The sequence below is a fragment of the Mustela erminea genome, chromosome 19 (genome assembly GCF_009829155.1).
Source record: "Mustela erminea isolate mMusErm1 chromosome 19, mMusErm1.Pri, whole genome shotgun sequence".
Classification (NCBI taxonomy): Eukaryota; Metazoa; Chordata; class Mammalia; order Carnivora; family Mustelidae; genus Mustela; species Mustela erminea.
The window spans coordinates 28,145,101-28,171,518 of record NC_045632.1 but is presented as its reverse complement, the minus strand read 5'-3'; the positions used below and the strand labels follow the sequence as shown (position 1 = coordinate 28,171,518).

Below are 26,418 nucleotides of genomic sequence, written 5' to 3'. Positions count from 1 at the left end.
AGTGAACTCAGGCTGCATATCGACTGATAATTAAGCAATGCCATTAATTTGGGGGTATGGTACTGTGGTTGAGGTTTTCAGAAGTCCATTTTCTGTCACAGACACGTAATGAAGCACGTGATAAAATACTTATGGGTAAAGGAACATGATTTGCTTTAAAGCAGTCCAGAAAAAGCCACACAGAACGCCAGGACACTGCTAACTCCGTGACTCCTGCAGTTCATGTGACACTAATCTCTCTGCTTTTAGAGGTGTCTGAAAATTTCCTTAATAATAAAGCAAAGAATAAAAGTGGGAGAGCAGCTATCACAGAGATGCCGCTGGATTACTGTAGAGGGTCAACAGGCAGGCATGAAAATTTCTGTAAAATGTTAAAGAAGACAAATGACATTCATAGAAGACATTTGTGACAGATATGTCAACTAAGTTACATCAGTACAAAAATCTGTGTGTGTGTGTGTGTGTGTGTGTGTGTGTGTGTGTGTTGGTAGCAGTGGGAAGAAACAAAATACATTACTTTCTATTTTAAGGATTTTTGCTTTCTTTTTATAAGGATCATATACTCCTCTTCTAAGAGAAATACTTTAAAAAAAAAAAAAATTTAAGGGGCACCGGGGTGGCTCAGTGGGTTAAGCCTTTGCCTTTGGTTCAGGTCATGGTCTCAGGGTCCTGGGATCGAGTCCTGCATCGGGCTCTCTGCTCAGCAGGAAGCCTGCTTCCTCCTCCCCCTCTGCCTGCCTCTCTGCCTACTTGTGATCTTTCTGTCAAATAAATAAATAAAAATCTTTAAAAAAAAAAAAACAGTTAAGTAATTAAGTTTGCTTCCATAATACAGAATCTTTGTGGGTTTCATATAAAATTTTTTAAAAAAATCTTACCTGAGAAATGTTCTTGGAGGCCATTGTTTGCAAAAGGGCCCTCAAGGCACTACTTATGGCTTCTAGAAAGTCAACATGCTCAGCAAAATCTAAAACACAAAAGTGAAATATAAATTTGTCTTCTCTAAGTTAGTTTGTAAAAAAAAAAGAATCAAAACACATGTTAAATGTTCATATATGCTATTATAATTAAAATATTTTCGATGTTAATCCCAAACTTCTAGTTAAGAGCCCCCTGTGAACTGTACACTTGACTTTGAAAGACATCCACAATTGAAATAACCATAATAAGGGAGCATTCTACAGACAGTCCTTGCCTTCTAGATGCTGGATTTTCATTTACTTCAGGCTTTAGCCCATGATATACCTAACCTAGTTTTCATAGACGCAATTCAGCTTTTCATAGATTGCCATCACGGTGCTGGGCAAACCTCGCACAGAGAGGTCTCCCAAATCAGAGTGCTTCCTGGGCAGCCCAAACCTACTGCCTAGCCAAGAACTATTGCTTGCGCAAGGCTGGGCCACTATACCTCCGTGGTTTCAGTCACTTCTGTGGTTTTTACCGACCCAACTTCCCCTTCCCATTCCTGCTTATTTTTACTCTTTTCTTTCTTACTCCTGTGATGGGAAGGTGAAGTGATGGACTTGCTGTGGTAGATTATACTGTCCGAAAATAATCACGACGGTCTATTTCCCCTCCCTTTGTGGGGGTGGGGGACTTTGTGATGTCAACCAACAGGACACATGAACGTGACAGGCCAGGTCACGAAAGGCAACATGACCCACACCTGACTCACTTGTGTTAGCTCTCTCCATTCTCTCCCTCAACTCTTGCTCTTGGAACCCAGCCACCATGCTGTAAGGAAGCCTAGGTCACATGGCAAGGTCATCTTGCTTGGACTGACAGCCTCTGTGAACCAACCATCAACATGAACGAGACTTCAGACGATTCTGGCTCCTTGTTCTCCAGCGGAAGCCCTAGGGTAGAGTTTTCTCAACCCCACCACTGGATATCCTGCACAGATAATTCCTACACACTGTAGGATATTCAGAGGCATCCCTGGCCTCTGTCCTCTAGATAACAGCAGCAACCCCCAAGTTGTAACAACAACAAAAAAATGCCTCTAGACATTGCCAAATGGCCCCTGGCGTGGGGGGGGATGTGGCATGGGGAAGGGAGCTGCCCCTAGTTGAGAACCCCTGGCCTAAACATTGTGGAGTTGAGACAAACCATCTCCACTGTGCGCTAAATTCCTGACCTATAGAAACCATGAGGAAACACATGATTATTGTTGTTTTAAGCCACAAAGTTTTGGGATGCGATAAATACCTTGGCTTTCTGCGCTCTGATGCCTGGAGCCCTATAAAGATTCCGATGCCCCTTTGGGGGCTGCCTGCATGAGAATGAGGCAGCTTCCACACAAATCTGAATCAGAGCTTATTCGATATTTTTTGCCTCTCACGATCAGATATACATTATGTACTGAATTAGGAAACTCCTGTACATTTCACAGAATGGACACTAGGATAGCTTTAGGATCAGACAGGCCTTGGATGGAATCCTACCTCTGACATTATGTGACCCACCTTTTGGTCTCTGGTCAAATGTCACCTCCTCAGACAGCCCTTTCCACACAAACCCATCTAATAGGCCCTTGGAACCCAGCCACCATGTCAACCAATTCTGCTTTTATTTTTTTCTTCCGCGATGAAATTACATTTAAATCTTTATTCATCTGAGACTGTAAGCTCCATGAGCATCGTGGTCTTGCCTATCTCATTCATGCCTGTAACCCCTGGATCTAGAATGGTGCGTGGCATAGAGAGTTCAGTAAGTATGGGCTAGGGGCACCTGGGTGGCTCAGTCAGTTACACATCGGCCTTCAGCTCAGGTCATGATCCCAGGGTCCTGGGATCAAGTGCACATTGGGGTCCCTACTCAGCAGAGAGACTGCTTCCTACTCTCCCTCTGCCTGCCATTCCCCCTGCTGGTGCTCTCTCCTTCTCTGTCAAATAAATAAATAAAATTTTAAGGGGTGCCTGGGTGGCTCACTCAGTTAAGTGTCTGTATTCAGCTCAGGTCATGATCCTAGGGTCCTGGGATCGAGCCCCAGGCTGGGCTCCCTGCTTAGTGGGGAGCTTGCTGTTCCCTCTCCCACCACTCACGCTCTCTCTCATTCTTGTGCTCTCTCAAATAAATAAAAAAAAATCTTTAAAAAAAAAAAAAAAAAAAAAAAAAGCATGTGCCAAAGGAATGAGTGCCCCTGCAGGGGTTCCTCAACCTCCCTAAATCCCAGCTTCCTTACCAGGAAGGTGGGGTAACAATGCCTCACTCATAAAGTCTAGTACCTAAAAGGCACTCAAAACTTGCTGTGAAGTTGTTACTACTAAAACTCGAAAAGTTGCCATGGCTCTAAAAGCAGGGTATATTTAAATCTGATCACAGCTATGAAGTGTAGCCCTAGAAATTCATGAACTGCACATAAAACAACGAATCTGTATCATGAGGAAATCATTCAATATGAGCTAGAACACATTCAGAAACAATTTTTCCTGTCTTGCATTCTTAGAAAAATAACCACGACCTTAGATTCAAAACCCTAATCCAAACCACATTACTGTTTTACATTATGTGTAATTCATACTCTCTCTAAATTAAGGAAACATTCGGGTGATTTTTATTAAATTCACATTTCTGGTCATTTATCCAAATTTGGGATAGGAGCTTCAAACTACCTACCGTTCCGATAAATTCTCAGTGAAGGTCAACACATGTGGTATTGTTAAAGAAATTAAGTAAATGTCAACAGAAGTTAAACAGAAGGGGTGACCGAGGACATCTTTCCCCTCGACAACTTTGTACAGCATCTAACAATCTCTAACACACCTCAATGTATGTAAATAGTCAAGCCACAAGTAACTAAGCAGCAAATTTTTATTTAGGTGACTTTTTCAGACTGGTTTTCAATGTTCTGATTTAGAATAAGAAACATATCCCAGAATGGGTGCTATTACCATTTTAATTAGAACGAAAAGAAAGCTCTCCGCTTTCCCAAATGTGGGAAAACAGGGAACCCTAAATGATTATAGAATTCATGTAATGGAGCAAGTGATAGACTGACCCAACCTGAAAACAAAACATTACTAAAATGTTCTTGATGTTTTGGAGAGCCATAGCTTTTAATGAAGGAGACAAAGATGTTAATGTACTGAATGCAAGGACCAGAATCTGAATTTAATTAGCATTAAAAACATTAGCATTAAAAGTAAAGCAAGGTAGGCAGAGTTGTACGATCATCATACATTTAATATTCAAACATGGTAACACAAAAGCTAGAGAAATAAAACTCCATCCTCCCCAGAAAATTCTCCCACAATGGTTGACACTACCCACATAGAACCGACGAGACTTCATCATTTAATAAATCCCAATGTTCCAAAGGAATTTTAGAATACCATCTCCAAATATGAGCAATTCTTTATCAAAAATTTCATTCTTTTCTTTTTTTAAAAAGGCCTGGGTGGCTCAGTGGGTTGAGCCGCTGCCTTCGGCTCGGGTCATGATCTCAGGGTCCTGGGATCGAGTCCCGCATCGGGCTCTCTGCTCAGCGGGGAGCCTGCTTCCTCCTCTCTCTCTCTGCCTGCCTCTCTGCCTACTTGTAATCTCTCTGTCAAATAAATAAATAAAATCTTTAAAAAAAAAAAAAAAAGATTTTATTTGACAGTGAGAGAGATCACAAGTAGGTAGAGAGGCAGGCAGAGAGAGAGGGGGAAGCAGGCTCCCTGCTGAGCAGAGAACCCGATGTGGGGCTCAATCCCAGGACCCTGAGATCATGATCTGAGCCAAAGGCAGAGGCTTAACCCACTGAGCCACCCAGGCACCCCTCAAAAATTTCATTCTGATAAGGAAAGGTCCATGAACTTGGAACTTATGTAAAGTATTTAATTCTATGTTCCCACAATTCAGAAGCTTTCCATTATTTCTCCAAGGCCGACCTTGGTATTATTTTCCTGTGATCTTCCAGGTAATAAATGTGTAAGTATCAGTGACCACAGAAAGCCAGGTGAACTGAGAGAAACATACCTACGTGCTTTCTGTGCAGCAGAGGCACAGAATGTACGTGCTTTCCTGCCAGCGGAACAAGTTCTTTATACTGGCTGGAGATGGAGCTTCTGGTACCTTGACTGGGATTCCCACCGAAAAATGGCAATTTGTTCTGCCAGTCAGGCAGACACGATTTCCTTGGGGTAGGCAGATCTTGAAAGCTGTGATAGGCTAGGCCTTCTCGTCTGGGGCCTGGCTGTGTACAACCCCATGTGGCCCAGCTCCCTACAGGGAGCCCACATGAAGGGGTGGATAGGAGTGGGCCTAAGCAATAGCATCCCTCCCTGTCTTCCACTACGGGATATTCGGCTGGGCTGGAGGCAGCCAGAATATCAGCAGAAGTCAGATACAAATTCCCTCTCCAGTAACCAACCCCCGCCCCACCCCTGCAACCATCCAGATCTCTGCCTGGTTTATAACGCTGGGAGACAAACACAAAGCTATAGTTATCCGGCCAGCCACACCAACAAGCCACCTCTGTAGCCAGAGCCTGCCCAGTCTTGTCTCTGTCCTGTGTTAGGTGTGGCTGGGCACAGTTTTCACATGATCACACCAGCTAAAGAATGCGTAGCCTGAGATCACTGGAAAACTACATCCACTGACTGACAAATGCTGGTCAGTAGAGACAGAACAGTAACTATATATAGGTTTCTGAACATTTATTTTTAAAAACTGACTAGAACTTCTGAAATGTGCACTACTAAATGTATAGCACCTTGTATTAACTTGATGTTGTGCAAAATAGGACACCTGGGTGGTTCAGTCGGTTGAGCGTCTGCCTTTGGCTCAGGTCATGATTCCGGGGTTCTGGGATCGAGCCCTGTGTCGGGTTCCCTGCTCGGCGGGAAGCCTGCTTCTCCCACTCCCACTCCCCCTGCTTGTGTTCTCTCTCTCACCATGTCTCTCTCTGTCAACTAGATAAAATCTTAAAAAGCAAACAAAGAAACACATACATACTTTTTATATTAAGAATGGAAAAATAGGGTGCCTGGGTGGCTCAGTGGGTTAAGCTGCTGCCTTCAGCTCAGGTCATGATCTCAGGGTCCTGGGATCGAGTCCCGCATCGGGCTCTCTGCTCAGCAGGGAGCCTGCTTCCTCCTCTCTCTCTCTGCCTGCCTCTCTGCCTACTTGTGATCTCCCTCTGTCAGATAAATAAATAAAATCTTTAAAAAAAAAAAAAAAAAAAGAATGGAAAAATACCCAAGAAAATTGGTAGCGCGATGGACACTAGGAGAGGAACTGGATGGTATGAGGAAAAGGAGAGAGGCTTTCTGCTTTATGTCCTCTAGTAACCTGTAAATTCTGTAATACAAGCATGGATTGCCTGATCAAATGTAACTCAAATGGTTTTATGTTTAAGAAAAAAAATAAAGGGCCGCTGGGTGACTCAGTCGTTAAGGCTCTACCTTCGGCTCAGGTCATGATCCTAGGGTCCTGGGATCAATGCCCGCATCAGGTTCCCTGCTCAGCGGGAAGCCTGCTTCCCTCTCTCCCAATCCCCATGCTTGTGTTCCCTCTCTCACTGTCTCTCTCTGTTAAGTAAGTAAATAAAATCTTAAAAAAGAAAAAAAGAAGAAGATGAAGAAGAAGAAGAAGAAAAATAAAGACTAAAGAATTACCCAAATATCTTCATGGGGCCTAATATTTATATTTGTGATTCAGCCTTATTGGCCTGATATAACTGGATGCAACTAATTTTAATAAAAAATAACAGTATAACCTAAAGACCAGCTTACAAATGTTGTCTGGACTCAACACCACTGGCAACTACAACTCTGTGCTTGGAAAAGGTTTCTGCAGGTTGGAGGACAGGCACGGCACAATACCACGTCCACGTTCCTCACCCTTCAAAACTCTGCTTGATCCAAATAGTCTTTCACGGCGAGGCCTAACTATTTACCTGGCTGAGAAAAAAGCAGCTGGGACAGATGTTGTGCAAGTGTCTGCAAGGCTGCAGGTCCCCCGAGGTGGTCCACATCCAGGAGGGATACAAGACTCTGGAGACACACGAGGGCTCTGCACTGAATAGTGTTCATTCTGGAAAGGAAGGCAAAGAATGCGGTCAGCTCCTCCAGTAGTTACCCCACAGAATTCAGTATTCCCTTGTAACCTAAGCTTCAGACTCTGACTGGGAATACGTGTATGCAATGTGTATTACTATTAACAAAGAATCTTAAGGTGAACTGATTATCTGCCTCATCAAATTGCTCCCTTTATGAGTCATAAGGATCTGCTTTGGAAGAATTTCTACACATGGCGGCATCAGCAAAATGATTCTGAATTGTGAAACAGGACAAACATAAGGTGCTCAACACACATACAGAGTTTAATAGTTTATAGAGCGAACATCGTGCCCCTAGATAAGAAACCCAGCTCAGGGGCGCCTGGGTGGCTCAGTGGATTAAGCCGCTGCCTTCGGCTCAGGTCATGATCTCAGTGTCCTGGGATCGAGCCCCGCATCGGGCTCTTTGCTCAGCGGGAGCCTGCTTCTCTCTCTCTCTCTCTCTGCCTGATTCTCCGCCTACTTGTGATCTTTCTCTCTGTCAAATAAATAAATAAAATCTTAAAAAAAAAAAAAAAAGAAACCCAGCTCAGGGGCGCCTGGGTGGCTCAGTGGTTTGGGCTGCTGCCTTCGGCTCGGGTCATGATCTCAGGGTCCTGGGATCGAGCCCCGCGTCGGGCTCCCTGCTCCGCAGGAAGCCTGCTTCCCTCTCTCTCTCTCTCTGCCTGCCTCTCTGCCTACTTGTGATCTCTGTCTGTCAAATAAATAAATAAAATCTTTAAAAAAAAAAAAGAAAGAAACCCAGCTCACATCCTCACAGGGCATCTATCCCTTCCCTCTCTGACCCCTGAAGGTCAGCAGTATCTGCACTTTCTTGGTCTCCTTTTGGGGTCTACCACCTAGGTATGTATTCTAAAACAAAAGTCAAGTGTTGCCAGTTATTGAACTTCGTAAAAACGGAATCGCAATGTGTATATTTTGGGGGGCCTTACTTTCTTGTTCAATGTTCTAGTTCAGCTTTTTTTCTTTCTTTTTTTTTTTTTTTAACTGCTATATATATTTTACTGGGTGATTCTGTCAAAATTTATTTTTTTCTCCTGCTGCTGACGGACACAGAGGTTGTTTCCTGGTTGGGGCAGCTGGAACCCCACTGCTATGCACGTTCCCATGGCTTAGTGCACAAATGCACACATTTTTCTAGGGAACAGTCACAGGAATGGGGCTCTTAAATCTGGGGAGAGTCAGTTTCTTCTAGTTAGTGGTTCATCCTCTCGTGTAATCACATAAGGACAAAGAGTTTTGAAAACAGAAAAGCTCTTACTTTCTAATCAAAGATTTCCAAGTGGGACTCCTAGAACATATGTCAACGGCAGTGCTGTTTGGAAAGGCAGTTTTCTCAAAAATCTAGATTTAAGAAAGGCAGCAAAGCAAAGGTTAAAGAGTAGCATCGGTTTACACACGATCCCTTTATCAAGTCCCAGCCTACTACCTCCAGGCTTCGGAAGGATCTACTTTCCAGCGTACTCCCACTACCGTTACTTCTAGCTTCTTTCTTACCAGCTGCCCACAGTCTGGAAGTGCAAGCAAACCTCTTTTGTATACATGGTGAATAGCTCTCGTAAGCCCTTCCTTCCCGTGCTCCACAATGAGGCTGGACTTGAAACAGACTACCTTCTTTGGGATGAGGTAGTTGGTGAAAGCCGTGTGAACCTCATGGGAGAGGCAGAGGGGAGACAGCAGCTGCCCACCGCACTCACTGAAGGAATTCTCCATAAATGCATCGCTCTCATCACTGCTAGAAAGCTCTTCCCACTCATCATCGGAGGGATCTGGGAAGAGTACAAATCACACGTCATTGGAGTGACTAACACAGTCCTCATGGAAGCTGCCCTTTCAGTCCAGGGAAGAATGTCTGAACTTTGTAAATGGGTAACAAACCTTCCGTACAGCACATGTTGACGATAATTTCCAGAGCAGTCTGCTGGGCCGTCAACAATGCTATGGTCTCTCTCAGTTCCCTGTCGGTGGACTAAAGGGAAAAAAAAAAAAAAAAAATCAAACAACCAACTCTCTACGTTTGGGAAAAGATTTTCGCACGAATGTCCTTAGTTGGAGCCTATTAGATGATTTTTTTTTTTTTTTTTACCCCTGGAATAGAGCGCACGGGGCATGGGGCAGCCAGAAGAACAGTCATAACGTGCTGAAGTACAAGCAAGCATTAGGACTGCTCCTGCCCTGAGCAGATGGGCTGCCATCTATCTGCACGGTTATTCTCTAGGTGCTGCTTAGTTAGCTGGAGAGAAGAGAAAAATATTCAGGAATTCTAAACTGAATTCACCCTGAAACTTAATCTAATGTGTTAAGAAGTAGCTCAGCATGCTACGATTAAAACAAGAGCTCATTTCAGAGACCAGGCACTTACACGCAATAAACCAGCTTTCAGATGCTTAGATGCTCCTTGGAAAACACTGCATTACCAAGAACTACTAACAAGCCCTTGTGTGACCAACAGGGCCTGGCTAAGGTGCAGACAGGCTTGCTTCCTGGGTTTCCCTGAAGCGGGTGAGAAAGCATCCTAAACACTTCAGGGCACCTGGGTGGCTCAGTTGGTTAAGTGTCTGCCTTTGGGTTAGGTTATGATCTCAGGGTCCTGGGACTGAGCCCCCGCTCAGCAGGGAGCCTGCTTCTCCCTCTCCTCCCAGCTTGTGCTCTATCTCTGTCTAACAAATAAAATCTTAAAAAAAAAAAAAAAAAAAAAGTATTCCCTCAAGACTGAAGAAAGAGAAAAACTTTCTCCTCTGGAAATAATTAACATGAACTTATCAATTACCATACCTAAAATGGGCTGTATAAATTTACATGACCTTAATTCACAAGTTACCTATGAAAAGTGAAATAGCTACGGTGATATTGCAGAACAGTGCATAGGCTAAAAATACAATATATTTTATTGTCTGAATGTTTCCCCCTTTCAACAAGCTTCTAATTGTCTTTTAATGCCTGTACAATATGCCATTAAATGGATACACTATCATTTAATTTGGAATATTTCAGATTACTTGGATATCTCATTTCCTTAGATTTACTGGGTCAAAGGGTCACCTATAGAGCCTGTGACATGTTTCTATTTTCTTTTCCAGAATGTTCACACTGATTTATAATCCTCCAGCAACTTCTTGTGCAACGATTTGACTGCAATTTTGAACCATATTCAAAGTTACTATTAAAAAATAATAAATAGGAGGCATCTAGCTGGCTCAGTCAGAAAGCATGCAACTCTTGAGCACTAAGCCACCCAGGCGCCCCACAGGAATCTCTGTATTTGTATTCCTTTTATTGTTGGGAAGAACATATATAAAAATTATTCCTATCTGCTTCGTATGTGTATGGTATCCAAGTAAACGAACGTCTATTACAGTTGACTCAGACCTAATAGGACATGTTGCTGTGCTCCCATCCCCTTAGAGGAACCGTGAAGTTAAGTTCTACTTCTTTATAGAATTCTCCTGCTCAGAACCATTCTCTGCTTTTTACTGTCATCAAATGAACATTAAGAACCAGTCTCGACAAAATGTTATGACATCTGAGATTTGCTCCAAAATATGCGAAGTGGGGAAACAGACGAAATAGAACAGACTATGATTTGATCACTGAGAACCGGCGAAGCTGGGCAAGTAGAACTCTTCTACTTCTGCACCTGTTAAAATGACAGATTGGGTTGGTTTTCTTTACATATTTGTGTTATACTTTCTTACGTTAAATGATGCAGATCAAAGGTTTTGATTCCAAAGGCCTGCACTAGCCACCAGGCAGCGGGAAAGACCAGAGCTGTCCCAACAGTCCTTGTTCCGGACGCATATCAGCAGGACGCCCAGCACCCTACTGGCACTTAAACACTGGCTGACTGACCAGCATGTTAATCACCCGGTCTACCCAGTTAGGTTAACAGACTGTAAAAAGCAAGCTTTCCTTATGAGACAACATTGCATTTTATAAGCACCAATGTTCTACTTTTAAATAATACAAACATGGGTGCCTGAGTGGCTCAGTGTGTTAAGCCTCTGCCTTTGGTTCAGGTCATGATCTCAGTGTCCTGGGATCGAGCCCCGCAACAGGCTCTCTGCTCAGAGGAGAGCCTGCTTCCCCCTCTCTCTCTGCCTGCCTCTCTGCCTACTTGTGATCTCTCTCCCTCTGTCAAATAAATAAAGTCTTGTAAAATAAATAAATAAATAAATAAATAATACAAAGGAAAGTAAATGCCTGAATAATGGTTAATTTCCAGTACTTTTTACGCTGTGGCTCTGAATCTTGATAGACGTGCATCTCAGTCCCCACCCTGCCGCTATAGGAGTCACCGGGAAGCAAGGCTGGAGAGGCGGAAGGATGCAAGAGTGCCGCTCTCCCGCCCCCGGACAAGGGATTTCACATACTTGAGTGCCCGGAGAGCCCCGCTGTACTCCCTGCTCCCACTGATGGGGAGCCGGCGTGGTCAAACAGGGTACCCGTGTTACTAGTCAGGCCGCTCTGTGCAATACCACAACTGTAGAGCCTCCAAGCCCTGAAGGGCACATCCTGACCTTCCCCGGGGGTGGGGGGGGTTGGGGGGGGGCGGGAATGTCTGTCCCAGATCTGTAACCCCCTTTCCATGACAACTGCAGAGAAAATGCAGCTAGGGTTCCCTAGAAACACCCCTTTGGGAGGACACAGCACATGGCTCTGCCTCTATCTTGTTTTACTGATTGAAAATTCTACTCAGGCTACAGAACAAGGAGCAAACCTGGGGTTCAAATATGTGCCCGCCCACACCAAAAGCGGTGCTATGATTCTAAAGCAACTTTACGACTTGCAAGCAGCTCAAGGACTTAACAAGATGCTGTGAATGGAAGGGCGACCCACCCATGGGGGCTGGGAAAGTAGTTCTCCTGACAATACTTCGATTTCATTAAAATACCCCCAAGTCATGCTCTACAAGTCTCTGAGAATCCAGGAAAGTAGGATACTGTTCTATTTATTTTCAGGTATATTCCACTTAAAGAACTCTTACATTGGGCATAAACGTCTCAAAACCCAAAGACTCCGACTGAAGACAGCTCTGTTTCAGTTCACTCAAGGTGGATCAGGAAAGGCCACACCTGGAACTGCAGAAAGCCTGAGGACAGGACTAGGGCTCCTCCCGCTCAGCCTCCGCCATCTTTCTTCAGAACTCGGCCATCAGCCACCGGGTTAACCCACCTCCCTGCCTCCAGGCCCCCTGACGACACTAACCTGCTTTCACCGCGCTGTTCCCATCCCATTCTTTAAGAGAGCTAGGTGCTCCATCCAAAAAGCCTTCTCCGACAACCTCTTCCTCTCCTCTCCCATCAGGGACATCCACCCGGCGTGCCTTGCTGTACAAACTACCCCCTCAGAAATCTGTGCGCAGCCCTATCCCTGCTCTTAGCACGAGCTCTGCCACGTGTCCTAACTATGTGTCTGTCCTCCCAAGTCGGAAAAGGTCCCTGGAAGCAAAAGAATGTCTCAGTCGTCTTTCTAGCATCAGTATTCGCACCGTGCCGGGCACGCAACAGGTGCACAGAAAATGCGTACCTGAGCAAAGAAAGCCAAGTCACTGTGCTCCCTGCCTTCCCAACATCTTCCCAAACCAGGGCTCCGTCTCTGCTGACAGGCTCCGCTGACCTGCTCCCTGCCCCAGTGTGATCACTCGTACTCCAGCAGGGTGTGCTGGCAAGCACGTGAAACCACGAGTTCTCCCAAGCACCCAGCCACCTCTGCTCACCAGTGGTGGGAGAATGCAGACTGAGCCTGCTATTTTGGTAAGGATAACTATGAAAACAAGAGACAAGAATGCAGGGCACATTCCAAAGTAAAAACTCCTTCAGTACGAAGACAATCTGGTGAAGAGGGTAACTGAAGGGGGGAGACACGGGAGTTGGGAAGAGGACTGCACGCTCCTAACAAAAGCTTAACTTGGGTCGCTCCCCTCTTGGAAATCCTCGGTATAGAAAAGTTTCATTCTATGGGGCACCTGGGTGGCTCAGTGGGTTAAAGCCTCTGCCTTCGGCTCAGGTCATGATCCCAGGGTCCTGGGATTGAGCCCCGCATCAGGCTCTCTGCTCCATGGAGAGCCTGCTTCCTCCCGTCTCTCTGCCTGCCTCTCTGCCTACTTGTCATCTCTGTCTATCAAATAAATAAATAAATAAAAATTAAAAAAAGAAAAGAAAAGTTTCATTCTAGACAGATGTTTTCTCCCCCTTTGGGAGCAGATTTCTAACGCTGCAATGAGAGCCAATGGGGAAACATGACGGACTGCTACTAATATTCGCCTTATAGCTAACTGACCTGCGACAGCCTTCTACAGAGCTCAGGGTACCTATCAGAAGAAAGCGGCTGCATGAATCCAGGCTTGCGCACATCCAACGGACTTACTGGAAGCAAATCTGAAACGAAGGTTTTCCTTCGGACTTTCCTTTTGTGCGGGATCTCTTCCATTTCATCATCTTCTATCAGAGCATCACGGCTGGCGCTCTCCAGCACGTCCTCTGTCTCTGCAGCGGCTTCTAACCTCTGCTTTTCGGCCTCCTGCATTCGAATTACTGTCTCGCCAGCATCCAGGTCCAGAACGTCAGACAAGACCTTCAGTATGGCATTTATGATTTCTGCCTGACTCTTGGATGGAATAATGTCCTTTAGGTTCCAAATGGTACCTGGGGGGAAAATGGGTTTAAGGACAAAGGACTCGCCTGTGAAAGCTCTTATTAAATAGTCTCCACAAGACTGGTTCTTTTAAGCTCAGGTGTAATTAAAAACAGAAAAACAAACAAAAAAAAAAACCTCAAACGCGCTGCCTGTGTTTTTTTATTAAATGTACAAAAAAAAAACTTTGCACAGAGGCAGTGACAGCTCCCTACAGTTTGGCATGATCCTCTCTCTTCCTTGGCACACGAGCCTCTCTTGGACACGCCGCACAGCAACAGACCCAGAGAACACCGATCAAGTTTCACTTGAAATGACAAATGAAGCTGCCTCCCTCTTTTTCATCTTAGCCTGAGATGCCTTCCTAGGCAGCTTCTTCTATTCCAAGAGAGGAATGAGATGCACTAAAATTCCAAGGTCTCATGGACAAACCAGACAGCAGGTTCTTGGTTTTTTGCTTATCAAAAAAGAACAGGGGGGGCGCCTGGGTGGCTCAGTGTGTTAAGACTCTGCCTTCGTCTCAGGTCCTGGGATCAAGCCCCACATCAAGCTCTCTGCTCAGCGGGCAGCCTGCTTACCCCTCTCTCTCTGCCTGCCTCTCTGCCTACTTGTGCTCTCTGTCAAATGAATAAATAAAAAATCTTTAATTAAAAAAAAACCAAAAAACCAGGAGCTACCATTAAGTAGGCAGACAGACTAACTGAAAAAAAAAAAAACCTGGAAAATAATAATAATAATGACATATATTATATACAATATATAATATATAATAATAATAAATAAGTAATAAATAAAATTAATAAGAATAAAATAAAAATATAAAATAATATAAATAAATAAATAAATAAATAAATAAATAAATAAAAATAGTTTAAAAATAATAATAATAAAAAACAAGTTACTGCTCAAATCAAAATACATCCTGGATATGGACCCAAAAGATTTGAAAGCAGGGACTCAAACAGATACATTGCCCACCCATATTCACAGCAGTATTACTCAACAACCACCAGCCCAAGTGCCCATCTCCTGATGAATGGTTAAATAAAATATATACAGATAGTGGAATATTATTCAGCCTTAAAAAGGGAGCAAATTCTGACACACACTACAACATGGAAGAACTCTGAGGACATTATATCAAATGAAGTAGTCATAGTTGGTACAGAATGCAACTCTTGATCTCAAGGTCACGAGCTCAAGCCCCACAGTGGGTGCAGAGCTTACTTTAAAAAAAAAAGAAAAAAAAAAGATTAGCAGCGCCTGGGTGGCTCAGAGGGTTAAAGCCTCTTGCCTTCGGCTCAGGTCATGATCCTGGGGTCCTGGAATCAAGTCCCGCATCGGGCTCTCTGCTCCACGGGGAGCCTGCTTCCTCCTCTCTCTCTCTGCCTGCCTCTGCCTACTTATGTGATCTCTGTCAAATAAATAAATAAAATCTTAAAAAAAAAAAAAAAGATTAAAAAAATAATAATAAAATAAATGAAATTAGCCAGCCACAAAAAGAAAAACACTGCATAATTCCACTTCTATGAGGCACCTAAAAATTCAGATTCACAGAGACAGAAAGTAGGATGATGGCTGCTGGGGGTGGGAGGGCAGGAAAATAGGAAGTTGTTCAATGTATACAGAGTTTCACTTTTGCAGATGAAGAGTCCTGGAGACTGGCTGCACAACAGTGTGAATGTGCACTCAACAATGGTCAAGATGGTAAAGTCTATGTTACATATATTTCACTACTTTAAAAAACAACACCTCTCAGGATAAAATTACCGCTGCAAGGGCAAGACAAAGATACATACAGAAGATATATAAACTACCCACTCCTCAACAGATCACCAGATTATTTCTTATCTCTACACTTAGAAATCCCAAGGGAAAAGCAGCTGGGAGTAAAGAATCTATAGAAAAGTGAGTGGTCATGTCCTAGATGCCCACAGACTATCTCTGAACTCTCTGGTTCAAAACAGGAGAGGAGCCTGACAATAGCACTTCTTCATACAAGGATGTAGCTTGTTAAATTGAGAAGAAACCTAAGGCTCCCCAACTATCATAACCTCTTTCATTTATTTATTTATTTATTTATTTGACAGAGAGAGTCACAGCAGGAGAGGAACACAAGCAGCGGGAGTGAGAGATGGAGAAGCAGACTTCCCGCTGAGCAGGAAGCCCAATGCAGGGCTTGATCCCAGGACCTGGGATCATGACCTGAGCCAAAGGCAGACACTTAACGACTGAGCCAGCAAGGCGCCCCATAACCTTTTTTTTTTTTTTTTAAAGATTTTATTTATTTATTTGACAGAGAGAGAGATCACAAGTAGGCAGAGAGGCAAGCAGAGAGGGGGAAGCAGGCTCCCTGCCCAACAGAGAGCCCGATGAAGGGCTCGACCTTAGGACCCTGAGATCATGACCTGAGCCAAAGGCAGATGGTTAACCCACTGAGCCACCCAGGCGCCCCCCAACACCTCTTGAATTAGGGATCGCCACTTAAGTATTACTATTTTCAGAACAGACATAAATAAGCACAGGAGGTCACTATGTGGTGAAAATGAATGACGAATGACTGAATTTTGGCTTCCATCTCGACCCATTACAAATGACTAATGAAGCACATTGTCGCCTATGGCTAAATTTTACCTGCCACCAACGTCTTTAATAGAATGTACTCCATGGAACTGACAGGAGAAAGCATTGCTGACTCCAGTACATGCAATCCTGGGTCACTGAAAGATTTCAGCAGCTCTGGGTTATCTTCGGTCACTGTCTGCAAACAATATGCTATAAAGATAAAAATTAAGTATTAAAACACAAACGAATTCTGCTAGGATAATTTACACCAATCTAACTCATCAGAAAACATTTGCATCTTTTTTCAATTTCGTAATTAAATTCAATTTAGTTAACATATACTGTATTATCAGTTTTAGCAGTAAAATTCAGTGATTCAGCAGTTGCATACAATATACCCAACCCAGTGCTTATTCCATCAAGTGCCCCCCTCAATGTCCATCACCCAATTACCCCATCCTCCCACCCGCCGCCCCTCCAGCAAACCCTCAGTTTGTTCCCCCAAATAATGGCGTGCTTCCCTCTTTTTTTATTCTTATTTTCTATTTCCTTCTCTTCTATGTTCATCCTTTTCGTTTCTTTAAATTCCACATGTAAGTGAAATCATATGGTATCGGTCTTCCTCTGACTGACTTATTTCACTTAGTATTATCCTCTCCAGTTCCATCTAACATCGGAATCTTTATAACTTCTTCAGACACAGATAGCTTTAGTAAAGTAATTATACTTCAAGGATGGTAGGTGCAAATGGGGCTTCTCAAATGGTCAGTGCAATGAAAGATTTTTTTTTCCTCTTCTTTTTAAATTCTTAATTCTTTACAAAATACAGTTTTACAAAATACAATTTAAAAGGCTCTTAAATATTTTGACAATGTAGAATTACTATGATCATTTATTAAGATTTTTCCTCAATTTCTGTACATACCGGGGACCAGTAGCAAACAGCCTGCAGGAGAGACATCACTTTTAGCGTCCTGTTCTTGAGAGCAAGCCCTGGGCTTGGGAATATTCTGGCTTTCTTTAAATTCAGCATGACCTTGGGGTGCCTGGGTGGCTCAGTGGGTTAAAGCCTCTGCCTCTGACTCAGGTCATGGTCTCAGGGTCCTGGGATCGGGGCCCCCTTCAGGCTCTCTGCTCGGAAGGGAGCCTGCTTTCCCCCTCTCTCTCTGCCTGTCTCTCTGCCTACTTGTGATCTCTGTCTGTCAAATAAATAAATAAAATCTTTAAAAAAAAAAAAGAAAAAAGAAAAATATAAATTCAGCATGACCTTAAAAGCTAGGGCTATTTCTGGTGAAACAATATTTAAGGGGAAAAAAAGTGTTTTATATAAAAATATGAGTAAATTGGGGAACCTGGGTGGCTCAGTGGGTTGAGGCCTCTGCCTTTGGCTCGGGTCATGATCCCAGGGTCCTGGGATCAGGCCCCCCCATCGGGCTCTCTGCTCAGCAGGGAGCCTGCTTCCCACTCTCTCTGTCTGCCTCTCTGCATATTTATGATCTCTGTCGGTCAAATAAATAAAAATCTTAAAAAAAAAATGAGTAAATTAAGAGATGGCTATCATATTACAAGTCATCTGACCCCTTTAGTGCTTAACTCCTCCCTTGTGTTAAACAAGACAATGGAGGGGCGCCTGGGTGGCTCAGTGGGTTAAGCCGCTGCCTTCGGCTCAGGTCATGATCTCAGGGTCCTGGGATCGAGTCCCGCATCAGGCTCCCTGCTCAGCAGGGAGCCTGCTTCCTTCTCTCTCTCTCTCTCTGCCTGCCTCTCAGTGTACTTGTAATTTCTCTCTGTCAAATAAATAAACAAGACAATGGATTACAAATAGCAAATCAGAAATAATTAAATGAAAGTATCAGAACAGTTGGGATTGCCTGACAGGTTTGACAGAAGAACCTCTGAAGCACAGAAGAGGAAGCAAACCCAAATGTGTTTTTCTTAGTGCATTCCAAACAAATCCATTTCTTTCCAGGTCTCAAAATTTTACAGTCAATCACGCCCATAAAAATTAGTCAAAATATATGCTACTGCTGGGATCTAGTTTGGTTCCCCAAATACATTTGTATACAAATCTACATATACGCGTATATCCAAATGTAATTTTTTCATTAAGAGACTAATTAAATTCACTTTAGCAAAAAGCCAAGAGAAACTGTGGTTGTTACCATAAAGTCAATACAAGATCAAAGAAAACCACGTTAATACACAGGATGGAATCTCAGAAGTTCACTTTACTGTATGTAAACCCTACTTGATTTTCAAATGAAAGTAATTTGAAATTCGTTTAAAAAATCATGAATCTAGGGGTGCGTGGGTGGCTCAGTGGGTTAAAGCCTCTGCCTTCGGTTCAGGTCATGATCTCAGGGTCTTGGGATCAAGCCCCACATTGGGCTTTCTGCTCAGCAGGGAGCCTGCGTCCTCCTCTCTCTCTCTCTCTGCCTGCCTCACTGCCTACTGGTGATCTCTGTCAAATAAATAAATAAATAAATAAATAATCTTTTAAAAATTAAAAAATTTAAAAAACGATGAATCTAGCTAAATGCAGAAGGAAAACATTATTATATAATGCAAAATTACTTTATTCTGATCCTTTTTTTATAGTTTATTAGAGAACAAAAATTAAAAATAACTAAATCTACAAGACTAAAGATATAAAAATAGAAGTGAAGTTTTTCTTTTAAAAGCTGTTAACTAACTTTTGTGAATTTCCCTAATTGTGAGGAAAAGCTGTCCTCTGAGATTAAAAGCCACCTGCCAATTTCCTAGTTCAACTGTTTTTAAAATCCACATTTACTCATAAATCACCCTTCTGCCAAAGATTCCATTTTGAGAAACTGATTTTTAAATTTTCCCCAGTAGTATTTATTTCACTGTTTTTTTCTATTCTCTTTAAAGTATCCATTAGAGCCATGAGAAGCATCAGGAAGGGGAATACATTCAATCCATGACAGGAGAAATGCACAGTTAAATAAAAGGACAGCTTGATGCCTGGTCATTATAATGGGTAGAAAAGAAATGCTTTTCATCAATTATTTCTCCACTCCCCAGAGTTCAGTTGGGCCACCCACCCTCCAGTCTGTCTCTCCAAATGGACAAGGGCTCCCCACTATGGCTCTCTAACCACACAGAGAGAACATGAGGGAGTCAAGGCAGCTGAAGCTGCTGGGCTCTGCTTTCCCTTTCCCACAGAAAGGAAGCAGGCCTTACATGAAATTCCAATCACTTACAAAAAAAGCACAGGTTATCAGTTTTCTGCTGGGAGTATAAGATAGTGGTACCAAACATTTAAATAAGTCTAGATTCCAATTAACTTTGGCTCAGAGGCTTGGTAGTTGTGGGTTACTGTTTCTCAGCAAAGGGGAGATAAAAGCTTCAAGAATTAATAAAGTGTTCTAAGAATGGTAATATACTAGAAACCACACCTGCTCACATAATTACCTTTCTCCCTTTCAGAGTGAAGAGCAGGAAAATTGTATGAGTAAGTATAGTATTAATCACAGATTTCAAGAGATTCAGAACAAATACAACTGAGTTACACATTTATATATATAATGAGAAAAAAAAATCACTCCTATGGAGTAAACATGCTATGTTGGAATAAATCAGGCCACACATACTTAATAAATCATCACTTTTTCTTCACTTACCTACTGAAATAGCCAGGTCAACATTGGTGGGAAACCTACTTAAAAACTTTAATACAATCTCCAAACACCCTTCTTTGTTGAATATAGATACTGCTCTACTACTGCATTCACTAAATGGAAGGGGGGAAAAAAAAAGTTTTACTATTCACATTTTAACATTAAGAAATCAACCACAGAAATTCATGAAAAGATAAATTAGGCTTTATTAAAAAAAAAACCCAAGAATTGAAGTCAAACACCCACCATTTTTACAGATGAAGAAACTAATGCCCATTTTTATTTACTGTACATAAACAAAACTGACTATCTGTATTTTTACTTCTATCACAGTAGGACACTGTAACCAATCTCTTTACCTGCACGCCAGTTTCCTTATCCAAGGCTGGAGCCGGGAGAGATCTTAGAAATAATTTACTTCTATTCCTCATCTTATACATAAGGACACCTAAGCCCCAAAAGGTGAAGTGATCTATCCAAAGATTGCACACTTTGGGGCACCTGGGTGGCTCAATGGGTTAGAACCTCTGCCTTCAGCTCAGGTCATGATCCCAGGGTCCTGGGATCGAGCCCAGCATTGGGCTCTCTGCTCAGCAGGGAGCCTGCTTCCCTTCCTCTCTCTCTCTCTGCCTGCCTCTCTGCCTACTTGTCATCTCTGTCAAATAAATAAATAAAATCTTTTTTAAATAAATAAATAACAAAGATCGCACATTTTGTTAGTGGTGGTTCCTTGGGTCCAGCCTACTATTCCTTCCACTACATAATATAAGTTAAAGTAAGGATAAAAGGCCTCTATACTTATACAAAAGGCACTAATTTCAAAGAAAACAAAACTAATTTTATTTATTTCCTCTAGACTGCTATTATAATTTCAACAAGCAGAATCTGCAGTCAACAAAAGAGAAATTACATGATACATTCGAACGTATGCTACCTTTTAATAAAAAAGGTCAGAATTAATGTTAAGAATGTTCTTAATAAACATACACACTAAATACAGGGTAAACAGAGCTGATTCCAACAATCTGATCCCTGTTTCCAGAGAAGAGTACTCCTCCACGCTTATCACACATAGGTGATAAATGAGAACGGACCAGAGTATTAAACAGATTTGACTCAATTATGGAACTCAATCCTGTTATCTAAAGATAAACTATTTTCTGCCCTGCCTGCCTGCCTGTCTACCTATCCAGTTACCACAACACCACTATGAGCCTGCCCACAAGAGTCAGGTATAGTAAAGTCAGGTATAGTCAGCAAGATAAGGCATACATGTGTTAAAGTAATTGCAGATGTGTACATGTGTATGCAACTTAAATATATACAACTTAAAACACGAAGTATAAAACAGAAAAGGGAAGAGATAGGGCAACTGGAAATGATATAGATAGGGCTCATAGGCATTCAGTAAACAGAGTACGGAGAGTACTTTTCAGGTCCTTTTCAAAGAAAGGAAGGAGGGCTAATGCTCCCACGAAGCATTGACAGTAGCAATTCACACCAAGGAGAACAGAGACTGCAGTTTAAAAGAAAATGCCTGAGCCGTGTTTGCAAAGGAGGCCGTGTTTGCATAGATTCTTACCATATATTCCACAGCACATTCATGGCCTCATTGGCTATGTTCTCAATAGAATTTCTGTTCTGATCTTTTTTTTCTTGTGGAGACATCTCATTTGAATCCAGGCCAGCGCTACACTGTAACCAAATATCATGATTAGTACTCTGGTTCAAAAGAATAATTAAACAAAAAGGCTAATGATAGTGAAGAATCGCAAAAACTAAACATCAGAAATTATAGTGCTTAACGAGCTCATCAAATTCTCATAAGCAGTACCCTTCCCACAATCCTGCTCCCTTCTGGCAAGAAATACAGGCAAGGAAAGATCACAAGTCATTGTACAAACTGGATACAAAGCACTTAACATTTTAAAATGTAAAATCAATACAAAGTATTTCATCTCATGCAATAAAGAGAGTAAATCAGGCACAGAAAGGTAACACACAATAAGCCCGCTGCCCATACAGTGCCTTCTATGTGCAAGGCACCACTCTAAGCACTGTCCATTAAGTCACTGAATCCTGACCACACACCAGTGAAGCCGATCAGTTACTACAAAGAGGAAACTGAGCTACCGGGAGACTGCTGAAGCTGTAGTTAGTACAAGGCAGAGCTGGGATTCAGACCCAGGTATGCTGGCTGCACAGCTGGTGCCTGTTACCACTGTGGTCCTGCCCCCTCTAGCATAATACAGGGCTTGCTCTAAAGCAGGGCTTCTCGATCCCAGCACCACTGACACTTTGGATTGGCTGATTCTTTGTTGTGGGGACTGACATGTGCATTGCAGGATGTGTAGCAGCACTATGGTCCTCCACCCACTGCACACCAGTAGCAACACCTACCCTCAAATCAAAAACGTCTCCAGACCCTGCCCAATGTCCCCTGTGGGGCAAATCACCACCAGTTCAGAACCAACGCTCTAAACAGAGTAAAACTGATGCCACTCAACAAAACTGGATATTCTTTATAAAGACCCAAGTAAAAATTATCCATCAAGGGGCCCCAGGGTGGCTCAGTTGGTTGGACATCTGCCTTAGACTCAGGTCAGACCTGGGATTGAGTCCCACATTGGGTTCACTGCTCAGCGGGAAGCCTGCTTCTCCCTCTTCCTCTGCCACTCCCCATCCTTGTGCTCTCCACTCTCTATCAAATAAATAAATAAAATCTTAAAAAAAAAAATCATTCACCAATACAGAAGAGTGGACCAGAAGAACCTTAGAGAGGGGGCCTCTTCTATTTTTTTTTTTAAGATTTTATTTATTTATTTGACAGAGAGAAAGAGAGATCACAAGTAGGCAGAGAGTCAGGCGGAGGGGGAGGAGGAGGCAGGTTCCCTGCTGAGCAGAGAGCCCAATGCGAGGCTCGATCCCAGGACCCTGAGACCATGACCTGACCCGAAGGCAGAGGCCCAACCACTGAGCCACCCAGGCGCTCCTATTTATTTTACTTTATTTTTTTAATGTAGTAGCCCACACCGGGTGCAGAGCCCAGCATGGAGCCCAATGTGGGGCTTGAACTTATGACTCTGAGATCAAGATTCAGTCACTTAACTGAATCCCCCAGGTGCCCTGAGAAAGAGCTGCTTAATACCTAAACTTAACACCTGAACTATCATGCAATAAAGTTGGCATGATACTAAATTGGAAAATGTAATCTTTGTAGCAAATCATGCCTCAGCTTTCTCAGCTGTAAAACAGGAAAACCACCTTCCAAAATGGCCTGCTCCAACGATTAAATAATACATAAAACACCACCTGACACAAAAATAAACACTCCCTAAAGACTAATTATTTTTATTTATAAAACTTAAGGTCTAGAGAAACAGCCTATAGTTTTAGGAAGGTCTTTTCCAAACAGCATATAAATAAAGAGAGTAGGGACAACTTAATACAGATTGGTATCAATGATGAGAAATCAATGTTTCTAGGAAAAGAAACAAAATTCCCATAGAATGTTTTGAGAGAAAACAAAGTAACTAATACCAAAGTGCTAAAAACAAAAAACCAAACAAATGAAAAGAAAAAACCATCAACACTAAGAGTGTATACAAAAAGCTACAGTTAAAAGCTACCATGTAGATATTTTAACCAGCACATACCTCTTTCAGCAGTGCAACCAAAGGAGTCATGATATCCTTAGTCACCATGTCATCACAAACTTCAAAGCCTCCACAAGCACTGAGGTTTCTACACACAAAGTTTAAAATGTTTTACTTTCTCTGAGCACATGTCACAAAACCCTTTTAAGCTCTCAAATTTAATCTCTACCCACATTTAACTTTCCCAGATGAAGGTGCTCATGATTTCTGCAAGATGCTGCAGAACCAATCCCCCAGATTCCCATCTGTTCTGATCCTTGTTCCACATAACAACTTAATTTTGAAGTCTGAGACAATGCACGGGTGCATGGCAACAGAGAAGGGAGAGGGGAGGACACTTCCTATTTAATGCAAACAAATCACAGCATGATCTGATATGAAGGGACCTTTCCTTGGGATCAAGACTTCAAGGCAAGCAAGGGTGAGGCTGAATGACAGCCCCCGAAGGAACCCTGGCAAAATTGAATTCTAATTGGGAAGACACTGCTTGCTTGTCTTCTGTGTGCACAGCAGCGCAGGCACTGAGGACATGGATCAGAAGATGTCCCCACAAACTTCCAGGTGCTCCCAGGACGTGCAAGCCTCAGAGAAAGGGTAGGGCTTCCCACACGCAGTTTCCTCCAGCATGTGGCTAAACCCCATCCCTCCCTTAGGGTTTTCTTCTGTGAGCCCCCAGTTACATCCTCTCATAGCACCCTCTGTAATTACCACTGGTTGTAATTATACACTTGTGTGATTAATTTGCTTAATGCCCATCTCCCTCAGTACTGCAAGATCCATTAAGGACAGAAATTATGTCTGTCTTATTCACTAACATGTGTCCACAGCCTACCTAACCCATTGCCTGATGCTAGGAGGCACACAAAACACACTTGCTAAGTCAATGAATGAAACATAATGTAACAGAGCAGCAAGAACTGCAAATATTAACTTCTACTCTTGCCCCCTCTACAGTCCATTCTCTGTACAGCCACCAGAGTAGCCTTTTTAAAAGGTAAAATTAGATCAGGCCACTCCAGCTCACAAATAGGCCCTTTAGCCCTACTCCACAGTCTCTATCCATCACTCCAACCTCATCTCCTATGATACCACCCCCCCATTCTGTTCAACCACACTAACCTTTAAAAAAAAAAAAGATTTTATTTATTTATTTGTCAGAGAAAGAGCATGCAGGGGACAGATCAAGCAGGGGGAGCAGCAGGCAGAGAGAGAAGCAGCCTCCCTGCTGAGCAAGGAGCCCGATGCAGGACTCAATCTCAGGATGCTGGGATCATGACCTGAGCTGAAGGCAGATGCTCAACCAATTGAGACACCCAGGCATCCCAACCTTTTTGTTCTTTAACCATGCCAAGTCCTTTGTTGCCTCAATGCTTTGCTGTTCCCTCTGCGGGGAATGCTCTTTCCCTGGATTTTCATGCCTCTGATGTATCAGGTAAGTGTCATCTACAGATCTGAATTTAAAGTAACTTCCCGCCTCCAGCTCATCATCCTCCTGGTACTCTCCAAAGTACTTCTCACTATCTACTATTACCCGTTTTACCAGTTTCCTAGTCTCCTGTCTCCTCATCAGCATGGGTTCTCTGGGGGCAGGGACCTGGGCGGGGGCGGGGACCTGGGCGCTCTTGCTCAACGCTGTCTGCTCAAACCCCCTACACCTAGAACACCTGCCACACGCCCTGGAAGAGCTCACGGAACCTCGAGACTTTGGAGGGTTCTTGGAGAGTGAGGTAACTATGTTAGGCCTTGCGGGCAGGCTCCCTGACAGATGGCTGCTGCTGTTCAAGCAGCCAGCCCGACAGATGGAATGTGTGTGGCCCGGGCGGGGTGGGCTCCCCTGAAGTCTGCAGCCTGAGTTCACAAGCCCCGCTCTGCAAATGGGAGACCCTGGGCAGTCGTGGGTGTCCCGAGCTGCCGCAGGCAAGTGCACGGTGCTAAGCGACGGTCCGTGGCACACACGCGCGCTGGCTGGCCCGCCGCGGCCCCCTCTCCCGGCTCACCTCAGCGCGCCGGCCGCGGTCTCCCTCACCGCCAGGCTGGGGTCGAGCAGCAGCGGCCCGAGGCGGCGCACGGCATCCCGACGTGCCAGGCCCGGCAGCGCCGGCCGCTGCTGCACCAGCCGGGCCAGCCCCGCGCAGGCGCACTCGCGCACCTCCGCGCTCGGGTGCTGAAGCTGCGGGAAGGGAAGAAGTGTCAGAGGCGGCGCAGAGCGCAGGCGCGGAGACCACGGCAGGGGTGAGCCGAGGGGCCCCGGGGCTCCGCGTGAGCCCCGCCCCCTCGCGGCCCCCGCGAGCCCCCGCCTCACCTTTTCTAGCAGCTCCGCCGCCGGCCCGTCGTCCTCCACTCCCTCGGTCCCGTTTGCCGCCGCTACCGCTTCGGCCTGACAGTCGCCCGTAGGGGAGAACTGAGGTCGTTTGAAGCGCTTCGTCCGGCTCTTGCCCATGGCGGTGTGCACTGCGGGGGAAAGACCGAGAGAGGAAGGCAACAGCAGGACGGTGGATGCTGCTGAGCTGGTGGCAAGGTCCTGTGACCGATGGGGTCTTGGGGCCAGTGCTCAGCCGGGCCCGCTGACGGCCCGAGCCCACATGGGGAAGCAGTGCGCAGGCGCGCCGCGTGTCGGCGGGGAGGAGGTGCTGGCGCGGGGACTGCGCAGGCGCAATGGGGGATGGGCGGAGCCAGACCTGGACGAGGGGTGGACTCCTGCTTCCGCCGGGAAGGAAGCGGCTGGACAGAAAACGGGACTCCCACCAGCTGCTTTGAGCGCGTGTCTCACCAGCCAGTGAGGTTTATTGTCACTGAACCTTCCCAAACCTTTATTTCCATAGTAATCAAAGGCGACTAAGGATACCTAACTTGCGAGGTTATTGTGAAGCTTACCTAA

General features: G+C 44.1%; 1 protein-coding gene across 6 annotated transcripts in view; it reads right to left on the bottom strand.

Annotated features, from left to right (window-relative positions):
• Positions 1 to 26,129, bottom strand: part of HEATR3 (HEAT repeat containing 3) — a 70,624-nt gene extending 44,495 nt beyond the window's left edge. For all 6 annotated transcript variants that reach the window (XR_004281170.1, XM_032324215.1, XM_032324219.1 and 3 more), the window contains exons 1-12: positions 25,843 to 26,129; positions 25,538 to 25,710; positions 23,541 to 23,628; positions 21,467 to 21,579; positions 19,888 to 19,997; positions 16,313 to 16,453; positions 13,412 to 13,689; positions 8,924 to 9,014; positions 8,657 to 8,814; positions 8,307 to 8,389; positions 6,884 to 7,020; positions 879 to 967 (exon numbers count right to left, since the gene is read on the bottom strand). Coding sequence is in view for 5 of the 6 variants with exons in the window: in XM_032324215.1 (XP_032180106.1) it covers positions 879 to 967; positions 6,884 to 7,020; positions 8,307 to 8,389; positions 8,657 to 8,814; positions 8,924 to 9,014; positions 13,412 to 13,689; positions 16,313 to 16,453; positions 19,888 to 19,997; positions 21,467 to 21,579; positions 23,541 to 23,628; positions 25,538 to 25,710; positions 25,843 to 25,980 (1,599 nt within the window). In the remaining variant the exon portion in view is untranslated. The remainder of the gene's footprint in view (positions 1 to 878; positions 968 to 6,883; positions 7,021 to 8,306; positions 8,390 to 8,656; positions 8,815 to 8,923; positions 9,015 to 13,411; positions 13,690 to 16,312; positions 16,454 to 19,887; positions 19,998 to 21,466; positions 21,580 to 23,540; positions 23,629 to 25,537; positions 25,711 to 25,842) is intronic.
• Positions 26,130 to 26,418: the final 289 nt, after the last annotated feature.